Source organism: Scyliorhinus canicula, chromosome 20 (genome assembly GCF_902713615.1).
Source record: "Scyliorhinus canicula chromosome 20, sScyCan1.1, whole genome shotgun sequence".
Taxonomy (NCBI): Eukaryota; Metazoa; Chordata; class Chondrichthyes; order Carcharhiniformes; family Scyliorhinidae; genus Scyliorhinus; species Scyliorhinus canicula.
In genome coordinates this window covers 81,803,508-81,816,686 of record NC_052165.1, presented here as the reverse complement: position 1 = coordinate 81,816,686, position 13,179 = coordinate 81,803,508, and the positions used below count along the sequence as shown (strand labels likewise).

Here is a 13,179-nt window from a genome sequence, read left to right as displayed (position 1 = left end):
TATCACCTGGAGCGAATGGAATTGTCTGACGACTGGCTTGTGCAATGCAGATCGAATGAGGTACCTTTGGCTGAAGATGGTTGCAAATGTTTCAGCCTTGTCTTTTGGATTGATGAGCTTCCTCCATCATTGAGGGTGGGGATAATTGTGGGGCCTTCGCCTCAGGTTCGTCGTTTAATTGTCCACCACCATTCACGGCATGATGTAGCCGGACTGCAGAGATTGGATCTCATCCATTGGTTGTGGGATCACTTAGCTCTGGCACTCACTTGTGTGTGTAATTTCACGAGGTTAGAACATAGAGCATTGACACCTCATTTTTCAGTGTGCCTGGTGCTGCCCTGGCATGCTCTCCTGCATTCTTCATTGAACCAGGGTTGTCCCCCTGGCTTGGTGATATTGGTAGAGTGGGGGATATGCCAGTCCGTGGGGTCACAGATTGTGGTTGAGGACAATTCTGCTACTGCTAATGGCCCTAAGCGCCTCATGGATGTTTGAGCAGCTACATCTGTTCAAAATCTATGTCACAGCAGTGGTAGGTTTACACAACATGATGGATGGTACTCTCAATGTGAAGGCGGGACTTTGTCACCACAAGGAATGTCTGGTGGTCACTCCTACCAATACTGTCATAGACAGATGCATCTGCAACAGGTAGAGTGGTGAGACAAGCTGAAGTAGTAGTTCTTTAACTCTTTGGTTCTCTTACCACCTGCTAGCAAATCCAGTCTGCAGCAATGTCCTACAGGTCCTGGACAGCTCCGTCACTGAGCCACTCTAGGTGGTACATATTGAAGTCCACCATCACAATCAGCGCTTCCTCCAAGTGGTGTTTAACATTGAGCAGTACTGACTCTTCAGCTGAGGGAGGATGGTAGGTGGTAACCAGCAGGAATCTCCATGAGATCCCGAGTCAATGCTGAGGACTCCCAGGGTAACTCCTTCCTGACTGTCTACCACCTATGGTGGGTATGACTATGGGACAGGCCATACCTAGGGATGGTGTTGGTGGTGTCTGGCACATTGCCTGTAAGGTATGATTCTGTAAGCATGACCATGTCAGGCTAGTGTGGAACAGCTCCTAATTTTGGCAAAAGCCCCCAGATGGAGGCCTTTACTAGGTTTACAGGGTTGGACATGCTGTTGTTGTGTCTGTCTCGAGGTCAATGCCGGGTGGTCCATCAGAGAGGCAGCTCGGTGGAACAGCAGTTAGCACTGTGGCATCACAGTGATAGGGACCCAGATTCTATTCCAGCCTTGAGCGACTGTCTGCATGGAATTTGAACATCCTCCCCGTGTCTGTGTGGGTTTCCTCCGGGTGCTCCGGTTTCCTCCCACAGTCCAAAGATGTGCAGGTTAGGTGGACTGGCCATGCTAAATTGCCCTCCGTGTCCAAAAATGTACAGGTTCCATAAGACCATAAGACGTTTTTAGAGTATATGTGACCGTAACTGAGACTAGCTTTTAACTTCAGATTCTTGTTGATTGATGTTAAATTTTATCAGCTGCTCTGGTGGGATTTGAACCCGTGTCCCCACCCCAGAGAATTAGTCTGGGCCTCTGGATTAATATTACCCCTACTCCACTGTGTTCCCCCAGAGCTAGACTTTTCAGTGGTAAAGTTAGGAAACACTTCTTCATGCATACAGTGGTAGAGATTGGAACTCAACGCAAATGAGGTTGGATCAACTATTAATTTTAAATCTGTGACTGAAAGATTTTTAGTGAAAATATTAAGAGATTTGGGACAATGTTGGGTACACGTTGTACAGTTACAGATCAGCCAAGCTGTGATTGAATGTGAGACAGGCTCAAGGGGCTAAAAGGCTCATTCCTGTGCCAGCGCTTATTATGACATGTACACATGGCAGCTGAACTTCCTAAACTGCACAGATGCAGTACCTAAATACCTGAAAATGCTGTTTGGCTTCAGATCGAAGGACTGCACAGATCCAGCTTCAGAAGCCCAGCAGTTCAGGTGAAGAAGCACTAGCTCCACCCAGGAAAAACTGCATTTGTAATGGGAATCTCTCTGTGACACTTCAACCTGCTGGTGTATCGCAGGAATAAGGCACGCCGAACATCTGATGACTGACAAAGGATTTATATGTAGCACAGTGGTTAACACTGTTGCTTCACAGCGCCAGGGACCCCGGTTTGATTCCTGGCTTGGGTCACTGTCTCTGTGTGGAGTCTGAACTTTTTCCTCATGTCTGCGTGGGTTTCCTGAGGGTGCTCCGGTTCCGTCCCACAAGTCACGAAAGACATGCTTGTCAGGTGAATTGGACATTCTGAATTCTCCCTCTTGTGTACCCGAACAGGCACCGGAGTGTGGCGACTAGAGGATTTTCTCACTTCTCTGCTTCAAAATGATAAATATACAACACAGGCACCCTACAGTGAGCACAGTTCAGTAAGGATTATTGCTTCCTGTCGCAGTAACGTCATTTGCATTCAGATTTCATACCTCTGTTCTATACCAATAACTCTCAAACGACCATCGCAAACTTCAGACCAAGCCACATACTTTTAAGTCACTGCCACGTTGCTCATTAGCTCAAAGCACAATTGTAAAATACACGGCCCTTCTATACTTCATCTTGGTGAGTGAGTAGAGTGCTGATCTCTCAAATATACACTAACCACGGAATCATTCAGGCGCAGAAGGAGGTCGTTCAGCCCATCAAATCCATGCCAGCTCTCTGTAGAGCAATCCAGTCAGTCCTGTTCTCCCACTCTATTTCTGAATTCCTGCAAGTTAATTTCTCGCAAACATCCACCCAAATTACTTTGGAAATCACTCATCGTCTCCGTTTCCACCACCCTCGCAGGCAGTGGGTTCCAGATGGATTCTTGCCACCTCTGAACTGACAACAAAGTGAGTAATGGGTTGTACACCGAGAAAGTCCACTTTACAATATTATGTCAAAGCAACAGAGGGGTTAGTATGATTAATGTATATGGACTTTCAAAGGGCATTTGACGGAGTACTAAATAATAGACTTATTAGCAAAATTGAAACCATGTTATTCAAGGGGGAAGTGGCAATGTGAATAAGTAATTGATGAAGTGAGTAAAAGCAGAGTTTGGTAGTGCATGACTGTTTTTCAGGCTGGAGGCAGGTATACAGCTGTATTCCCCACAGGTTGGTTTTGGGACATTGGTCTTTTTGATACACATTAATAGCTTTGGGCATAAGTTGCGTAATGAAAAAGTTTGCCGAGGAGATGGAACTTGCAAGTGTAGTGCACAGCGAGAAGAACAGTAACCGGTTTCAGGAGGACACAGACTGGTGCAAAAGGCTGACACAAGGCAGATGCAATATAACACAGAAAAGTGGAAAGTGACGCATATTAGTAAGACGAATCAAGAGTGGCAATATAAACTTTAAAATGGGTGCAGAGGCTTGGGCGGAGGGTTCTGGGGTGTGGGACTGTAAGTACACACATCTTTGAAGGTGACAGAAGCAGCAGAAAAAGCATACAAGTATATTTGTGGATAGCACGTTCAGTGAGTTGGTCACTCCCGACTCCCGAATAGTATGTTGCCTCCGGGGTGAAGGGGTCAGGGATGTCTCAGATCAGACATACTGAAGGGGGAGGGTGAACAGCCAGTTGTCGTGGTGCATATAGGCACCAACGATATAGGTAAAAAACAGAATCAGGTCCTACAATCAGCATTTAGGGAGTTAGGAGACGAGTTAAAAAGTAGGACCTCAAAGGTAGTAATCTCAGGATTGCTACCAGTGCCACGAGACAGTCAGAGTAGAAATTCAAGAATAGTCAGAATAAATACGTGGCTTGAGAGATGGTGCAGGAGGGAGGGGTTCAGATTTTTGGGAGATTGGAACCAGTTCTGGGGGCGGTGGGATCATTACAAATGGACATTACCAGGTCTACACCTGGGCAATGTCCGAGGGGGTGCTTTTGCTAACACTGTTGGTGAGGTTTTAAACTAATGTGGCAGGGGGATGGGAACCAGATTAGGAAGTTAGAGGTCAGTAAAGAGGTAACAACTAAAGCCAGTAAGGTACTAGATAATAAACTCATTGTGACTAAGGGGAAGAGTAGGCAGGGAAGAGATGATGAACGCAAAGGGACAGGTGGTCTGAGGTGCATTTGTTTTAATGCGAGAAGTGGGTGGTGGTGGTGGTTGATGGCAAATGTTCATCCTGGAGTTCAGTTACTAGTGGTGTACCGCAAGGATCTGTTTTGGGGCCACTGCTGTTTGTCATTTTTATAAATGACCTGGAAGAGGGTGTAGGAGGATGGGTTAGTAAATTTGCAGATGACACGAAGGTCGGTGGAGTTGTGGATAGTGCTGAAGGATGTTATAGGATACAGAGGGACATAGATAAGCTGCAGAGCTGGGCTGAGAGGTGGCAGATGGAGTTTAATGCGGAAAAGTGTGAGGTGGTTCACTTTGGAAGGAGTAACAGGAATGCAGAGTACTGGGCTAATGGCAAGATTCTTGGTAGTGTAGATGAACAGAGAGATCTCGGCATCCAGGTACATAAATCCTTGAAAGTTGCCACCCAGGTTAATAGGGCTGTTAAGAAGGCATATGGTGTGCTAGCCTTTATAAGCAGGGGGATTGAGTTTCGGAACCACAGGGTCATGCTGCAGCTGTACATAACTCTGGTGCGGCCACACCTGGAGTACTGCGTGCAGTTCTGGTCACCACATTATAGGAAGGATGTGGAAGCTTTGGAAAGGGTTCAGAGGAGATTTACTAGGATGTTGCCTGGTATGGAGGGAAGGTCTTACGAGGAAAGGCTCAGGGAATTGAGGTTGTTTTCGTTAGAGAGGAGAAGGCTGAGAGGTGACTTAATAGAGACATATAAGATAGTCAGAGGGTTAGATAGGGTGGACAGTGAGAGTCTTTTTCCTCGGATGGTGATGACCAACACGAGGGGACATAGCTTTAAATTGAGGGGTGAGAGATATAGGACAGATGTCAGAGGCAGTTTCTTTACTCAGAGAGTAGTAGGGGTGTGGAACGCCCTGCCTGCAACAGTAGTAGACTCACCAACTTTAAGGGCATTTAAGTGGTCACTGGATAGACATATGGATGAAAATGGAATAGTGTAGGTCAGATAGGCTTCAGATGGTTTCACAGGTCGGCGCAACATCGAGGGCCGAAGGGCCCGTACTGCGCTGTAGTGTTCTATGCTCTAAGTGTAGCAGGTAAAACAGATGAATTTAGGGCTTGGATTAATACCTGGGAATATGATGTTATTGGTATTACTGAGTCTTGGTTGAGGGAAGGGCAAGATTGGCAACTAAATATCCCAGGGCATAGATGCTTCAAGAGGGATAGAGAGGGAGGTAAAAGGGGTGGAGGAGTTGCATTACTGGTCAGAGATGATATCACAGCTGTGATTAAGGAGGGCACTATGGAGGATTCGAGCACTGAGGCAATATGGGTAGAGCTAAGTAACATTGTAGAGGTACAAATAGGTAAACAGATTATAGAAAAATGTAGGAGCAATAGGGAAATTTTAACTTCCCCAACATTGAATTGGACTCATGTAATGTTTGAGGCGTAGATGGAGCAGAATTGTAAAGGGTATCCAGGAGAGTTTTTTAGACCAGTATGTAAACAGACCAACTCGGGAAGGGGCCATACCGGACCTGGTATTGGGGAATGAATCCGGCCAGGTGGTTGAAGTTTCAGTCGGTGATTACTTTGGGAATAGCGATCACAATTCCGTAAGTTTTAGAATACTCATGGACAAAGATGAGAGTGGTCCTAAAGGAAGAGTGCTAAATTGGGGAAAGGCCAAGTAGAACAAAATTCGGCAGGAGCTAGGGAATGTGGATTGGGAGCAGCTGTTTAAGGGTAAATCCACATTTGAAATGTGGGAGTCTTTTAAGGAAAGGTTGATTAGAGGGATAGAAATGGCAAGATTAGGGAACCATGGATGAAGGGTGGAATTATGAGACTAGCTAAAATGAAAAAGGAAGCATACATAAGATCTAGGCGACTTAAAGCTTTGGAGGAATATCAGGAAAGTAGGCGAAATCTCAAATGCGCAATAAAGAGGGCTAAAAGGGGTCATGAAATATCTTTGGCTAACAGGGTTAAGGAAAATCCCAAAGCCTTTTATTCGTATAAAATGAGCAAGAGGGTAACTAGAGAAAGGATTGGCCCACTCAAAGACAAAAGAGGGAATTTATGTGTGGAGTCAGAGAAAATGGGGTGAGATTCTTAATGAGTACTTTGCATCGGTATTCACAAAGGAGAGGGACATGATGGGTGTTGAGGTTAGGGATGGATGTTTAAATACTCTAGGTCAAGTCAACATAAGGAAGGGGGAGGTTTTGAGTATTCTAAAAGGCATTAAAGTGGGCAAGTCCCCAGGTCCGGATGGGATCAATCCCAGGTTACTGAGGGAAGTGAGGGTCGAAATAGCTGGGGCCTTAACAGGTATCTTTGCAGCATCTTTGAGCATGGGTGAGATCCCGGAGGACTGGAGGATTGCTAATGTTGTCCCTTTGTTTAAGAAGGGTAGCAGGGATAATCCAGGGAATTATAGACCTGTGAGCTTGACGTCAGTGGTAGGCAAACTTGGAGAAGATACTGAGGGATAGGATCTATTCACATTTGGAAGAAAATAGACTTATCAGTGATAGGCAGCATGGTTTTGGGCAGGGAAGGTCATGTCTTACAAACCTAATAGAATTCTTTGAGGAAGTGTCAAAGTTGGTTGATGAGGGAAGGGGTGTAGATGTCATATACATGGACTTGTATATGATGGATTGTACAGGTTGATGGAAAAAGTGAAGTCGCATGGGGTTCAGGGTGTACTAGCTAGATGGATAAAGAACTGGCTGGACAACAGGAGACAGAGAGTAGTGGTGGGAGTGCCTCAAAATGGAGAAAGATGACTAGTGGTGTTCCACAGGGACCCGTACTCAGACCACTGTTGTTTGTGATATACATAAATGACCTGGAGGAAGGTATAGGTGGTCTGATTAGCAAGTTTGCAGATGATACTAAGATTGGTGGAGTTGCAGATAGCGAGGGGGACTGTCAGAGAATACAGCAAAATATAGATAGATTGGAGAGTTGGACAGAGAAATGGCGGATGGAGTTCAATCCAGGCAAAGGCGAGGTGATGCATTTTGGAAGATCAAATTCAAGAACAAACTATACGGTCAATGGAAGAGTCCTGGGGAAAATTGATGTACAGAGAGATCGGGAGTTCATGTCCATTGTACCCTGAAGGTGGCAACGCAGGTCGATAGAATGGTCAAGAAGGCATACAGCATGCTTGCTTTAATCGGAGGGGGTATTGAGTACAAGAGTCGGCAGGTCATGTACAGTTGTATAGGATATTGGTTAGGCCACATTTTGAATACTGCGTGTAGTTCTGGTCGCCACATTACCAGAAGGATGTGGATGCTTTAGAGAGGGTGCAGAGGAGGTTCACCAGGATGTTGCCTGGTATGGAGGGTTCTAGCTATGAAGAAAGGTTGAGTACATTAGGATTGTTTTTGTTGGAAAGACGGAGGTTGAGGGGGGACCTGATTGAGGTCTACAAAATTATGAGAGGTGTGGACAGCAACAAGCTTTTTCCAAGAGTGGGGGTGTCAATTACAAGGGGTCACGATTTCAAGGTGAGAGGGGGAAAGTTTAAGGGAGATTTCATAGAATTTAGAGTGCAGAAGGAGGCCCATCGAGTCTGTACCAGCTCTTGGAAAGAGCACCCTACCCAAGCCCACACCTCTACCCTATCCCCATAACCCGGTAACCCTACCCAACACTAAGGGTAATTTTGGACACTAAGGGCAATTTATCATGGCCAATCCACCTAACCTGCACATCTTTGGACTGTGGGAGGAAACCGGGGCACCCGGAGGAAACCCACGCACACACGGGGAGAACGTGCAGACTCCGCACAGACAGTAACCCAAGCCGGGAATCGAACCTGGGACCCTGGAGCTGTGAAGCAGTTGTGCTAACCACCATGCCACCGTGCTGCCCGTGGAAAGATGTGCGTGGAAAGTTTTTTACGCAGAGGGTGGTGGGTGCCTGGAACGCTTTGCCAGCAGAGGTGGGCACGATAGCATCATTTAAGATGCATCTAGAGAGATATATGAACGAGCGGGGAATAGAGGGAAGTAGATCCTTGGAAAATAGGCGTTAGGTTTAGATAAAGGATCTGGATCGGCGCAGGCTGGGGGGGCCGAAGGGCCTGTTCCTGTGCTGTGATTTTCTTTGTTCTTTCCTTCCCTTTATTGATGGAGGGATAGAGTACAAAAGCTGTGGTTTCACCCCAACTGGGGTATTTTGGCCTTTTCTGGCACCACACTTCTGGTAACAAACTCTTCAAAGTGACCTGTTATTTATAAAATTATGTAATGTTTGTGCAACAGAAGAGGCAATGCAGCTTTCTGCAAGGGCACTCAGATAGTCCTCCACCCTCATTCCAGAACCATGCGCATCTCTCTCTTCAGATAATTACCCAACTTCCCATTGACAGCTACGAGTGAATCGCTCTCCAACAGGCCGTGCTTTCCAGATATCAAGGCCTTACAGGGGGTAGAAATGACATTTAATGGAATTATACCAGGAATGTGGGACGTTAGCGCTGTGGAGACTAGTGCTGGGTTCTCCTTAAAGCAGTGATGTTTAAGATGGCATTTGATAGAGCTTTTCAGAATCATGAGGGAATTTGATTGAATATATAAGGAGTAACTGCTCCAGTGGCAGAAGGGTCAGTAACTAGAGATAAACTATAACAGTTTATGACCTGGAATGCCCTCCCGGAGAGGATGGGAGATGTAGATTCAATAATAACTTTGCAAAGGGAATTGAATAAACACGTGAATTGGAAGTATTTGAGGATGTGGGTGTCTCTGCCAAGGCCAACATATATCATCCATCTTTAGGGGCTGGTTTAGCACATTGGGCTAAATCACTGGCTTTTAAAGCAGACCAAGCAGGCCAGCAGCACGGTTCGATTCCCATACCAGCCTCCCCGGACAGGCGCCGGAATGTGGCAACTAGGGGCTTTTCACAGTAACTTCATTGAAGCCTACTCGTGACAATAAGCAATTTTCATTTCATTTCATTTCATTAACTGCACTTGGCAAGCTAGTGGAGAGCTGTGTTCTTGAAACATGGCAGACTATGCAGCAAAGGCACTCACACAATGCTGTCAGGTAGAGATGTTGATCCAGATTTAATGAAGGAATAGCATTATATGTCCAAATTAGGATGGTTTGTGACTTGTGAGTTTAAGGCATTCCCAGGCATCTGCTGCCCTTGGCTCTGGCCCAACATTCCTAATTCAATGAACACACTGAAAAAAGGATGAACTGATATCTCAGCTGGTAGTTTGAGATCCTACTGCGCACAACATAGCTACAGTAGTTTGCTCCATAACAAACTCTTCAAAGTGACCTGTTATATATAAAATTATGTAATGTTTGTCCAACAGAAGAGGCAATGCAGCTTTCTGCAAGGGCACTCAGGTAGTCCTCCACCCTCATTCCAGAACAATGCGCATCTTTCTCTTCAGATAATTACCCAACTTCCCATTGACAGCCACGAGTGAATCGCTCTCCAACAGGCCGTGCTTTCCAGATCCTTAATCACACGCTGCATAAAAAGCTTTCCATGTCACCGCTGCTTCTTTGCAAATTACCTGATAATAGTGTCCTTTGCTTCTCAATCCTTCTGCCACATTCTCCCCTAATGATTTTGAATGCCTTTATCAAATTTCCTCTGAACTATTTCTTATCTTAGAACAATGTCAACTCCTGTATCAACCCGGAACCATATTCACAAAAATCTTTTTCACAAAAATGCTGGCTAAGCCAGCATTTCTATTGCCCTTGAGAAGGTGTTGGTCAGCTGCCTCCTTGAACCGCTGTAGCCCATGTGATGCAGATGCCTCCACAGTGCTGGGAGCTCTTGGATTTTGACTCGGTGACCCTGAAGGAACAGCGATATATTTCTAAGTCAAGATGACGTGCGGCTTGTAAGAGAATTGTCCTTGAACCAAGCGGCTCACTGGGCCATTTCAGAAGGTAGTTAAGAATCAAGTACGTTGCTGTGGGTCTGCAGTCACATGTAGGCCAGGCCAGGTAAGGTTGGCTGATTGCCTTCCCTAAAGGACATTTACAACAATCAATGATAGCTTCACAGTCACCAATGCAGAGATTAGCTCTCGATTCCAGATTTATTAATCTGCTATGGTGGGATTTGAACCCGTGTCTCCCACATTGTAAGTCCAGTGAAATTACCCCTACGCCACCATCTCCCGTTCTGCCTTATTAACCACTTTCTAAACCTGTCCTGGGGAAAATAGATGTACAAAGAGATCTGGGTGTTCAGGTCTATTGTACCCTTAAGGTGGCTGCGCAGGTCAACAGAGTGGTCAAGAAGGCATACGGCATGCATTCCTTCATCGGAAGGGGTATTGAGTACAAGAGTCGACAGGTCACGTTGCAGTTGTATCGGTCTTTGGTTCGGCTACATTTGGAATACTGCGTACAGTTCTGGTCGCCACATTACCAAAAGGATGTGGATACTTTGGAGAAGGTGCAGAGGAGGTGCACCAGGATGTTGCCTGGTATGGAGGGCGCTAGCTATGAAGATAGGTTGACTAGATTAGGATTATTTTCATTAGAAAGACGGAGGTTGAGGGGGGACATCATTGAGATCTACAAAATCATGAAAGGTATAGACAGGGTGGATAGCAAGACGTTTTTTCCCCCCAGAGTGGTCACGCGTGGTCACGAGTTCAAGGTGAGAGGGGAAAAGTTTAAGGGAGATATGCGTGGAAAGTTCTTTACACAGAGGGTGGTGGGTGCCTGGAACGCATTGCCGGCGGAGGTGGTAGAGGCGGGCATGATAGCGTCATTTAAGATGTATCTAGACAGATACATGAATGGGCAGGGAGCAGAGGGATACAGATCCTTAGAAAATAGGCAACAGTTTTAGATAGAGGATCTGGATCGGCGTAGGCTTGGAGGGCTGAAGGGCCTGTTCCTGTGCTGTAATATTTATTTTGTTCTTTGTTCTACTTTCAAAGAGTTGTGAAATATCCCCACCAGTCTCTATCTTCCTGTATCCCCTTTAGATTTGTACCCTTTATTTTATATTGCCTCGCCTCATTCTTCCTGCCAAAATGTATATTCAGACTTCTCCGCATTAAATTTCATCTTGCTGCATATGTCTGCCAATTCCACTCTGGAGGTCCCTCACTCCCTTTCTCACAGTATTTACAAGTTTTGTGCCATGCTTAACAGCGCGAAATGAAATCGAGACCTTTTCTTTTACAGAACGACTGATCAGCTAACAGAAGCAGGAGCGAGAGATACTGGGCCATACAGAGGGTTCTGATACCGAGAACTGACTGGTTGGGTACTGCACGTTGGGCACAGCAATGCCAACAGTATGAGCAAGTTTTTGCTTCAGATATTGAACATAGGACATAAAGTGCAGAAGGAAGCTATTCGGCCCATTGAGTCTGCACCGACCCATTTAAGCCCTCAGTTCCACCCTATCCCCGTAACCCAATAATCCCTCCTAACCTTTTTTGGTCACAAAGGGCAATTTATCATGGCCAATCCACCTAAGAAGCAGAACACGCTAGAAATATAGAAAAGATGTCGACATTAGAAAGAAAATTTGTCGTTCACCAGTGGAGACCTTTCACCACACAATATGTTCCTTTCAGCTACTTACTAGGACACAGTGAATTCCCTTTCCATCTGTCCCTCGGTAACCAGCAGTTCTTACAATGAAAATCTGTCCAAATGCCCCCCTGTGCAACTGAAGGTTTCATCTGGCGATGTCTTACTGATCCAATGATTGAATGAGGGCAATGATATAATTTTGTTTGAGCAGCCAGATTTGTCAGGGAACGTAACAATCACACTGAACTACCACTGAAGGAGCATGGGACTGAACTCACTGAAACAGCTGAGGGAACAGATGGTTCACAGCCACCTTCATTTTCAGGTGTGCTTAACTGACAGGATTTGTGTGTGCTCCTCACTATTGGCACACAATGATTTGTTTGCTATTTATACATGCACATTCGAGTGAATTTGTTTGCTCCACTCGCCTTGTACCGATTAGAATGGCTTGCATAACACCCTTATGAGGGTCATTTATAGTCCTGGCGGGCAGCCGGCTGTTGGGCATCCCATTTAATTTCCCTTTCAAATGAAGTGCAATTTAATCCTCAATGTTACAATCTAGAAGTCTGCTTTCCACAGAGAGCAAAGAAAAACTTAACGAGAAGTGTGCATTCATATGGCCCCTTCCATGTAACAAAATGTCCCAACACGATTCACAGGAGTGTTACAAAGCAAACTTTGACACTGAGCCCCATAAGGAAATATTAGGGCAGTTGGCCAAAAGTTTGAAAGGCACAGGTTTCCTGTACCAGCGTCCCCGAACAGGAGCCGGAATGTGGCGACTAGGGGCTATTCACAGTAACTTCATTGCAACATGTGACAATAAGCGATTATTATTATGATTTTAAAGATGGCTGGTTTAGCTCACTCGGCTAAATCGCTGGCTTTTAAAGCAGACCAAGCAGGCCAGCAGCACGGTTCGATTCCCGTACCAGCCTCCCCGAACAGGCGACGGAATGTGGCGACTAGGGGCTTTTCACAGTAACTTCATTGAAGCCTACTCATTTTTCATAAAGGAGGAAATAGAGGTAGAGTGGCAGAATTAAGTTAATCTGATAACCTCTCACCTGCACATCTTGGTAAAACATTTAAAATAACCCCATACACAAGAGGGATAGCAGCTAACAGCCAATCAAGGCTCACAGCTACACCGTATCCTCGAAATGTCACTCAGCGACTGAGATTGCTCCTGCCCAACGGGCCGGTGCCAGCAGGTTAGCTCAGCAGCTGCAAGTTCCTCAAAACACTACTCACCCATCCTGTGTCCTGTAGACTGCACAGCAGTCTGCGGTCAGCCCCCTCATCATCAGAGCTTTCTTCAGGCTGTCTCTCACAGTCACCCCACATCGTGCTGGCACCTAGAAAAGGCAAAAGGGATTAAGTACCCAGCATTTAGCACTGGCTGCTGTTCCACTCACAAACACTGCCGAGTGAAAGATCTCATTTCAGACCGTCTATCGCCATCGCTGTGTTAGACTAGACTGCGCATGGTGACAACACGGTTCCCATGCAAAATGGA

General features: G+C 45.8%; 1 protein-coding gene across 3 annotated transcripts in view; it reads right to left on the bottom strand.

Moving 5' to 3' along the window:
• braf (B-Raf proto-oncogene, serine/threonine kinase) overlaps nucleotides 1-13,179 on the bottom strand; it is a 159,909-nt gene that overhangs the window by 104,146 nt on the left and 42,584 nt on the right. For all 3 annotated transcript variants that reach the window (XM_038780232.1, XM_038780233.1, XM_038780235.1), the window contains exon 4: nucleotides 12,915-13,018. In XM_038780232.1, the coding sequence (XP_038636160.1) occupies nucleotides 12,915-13,018 (104 nt within the window). The remainder of the gene's footprint in view (nucleotides 1-12,914; nucleotides 13,019-13,179) is intronic.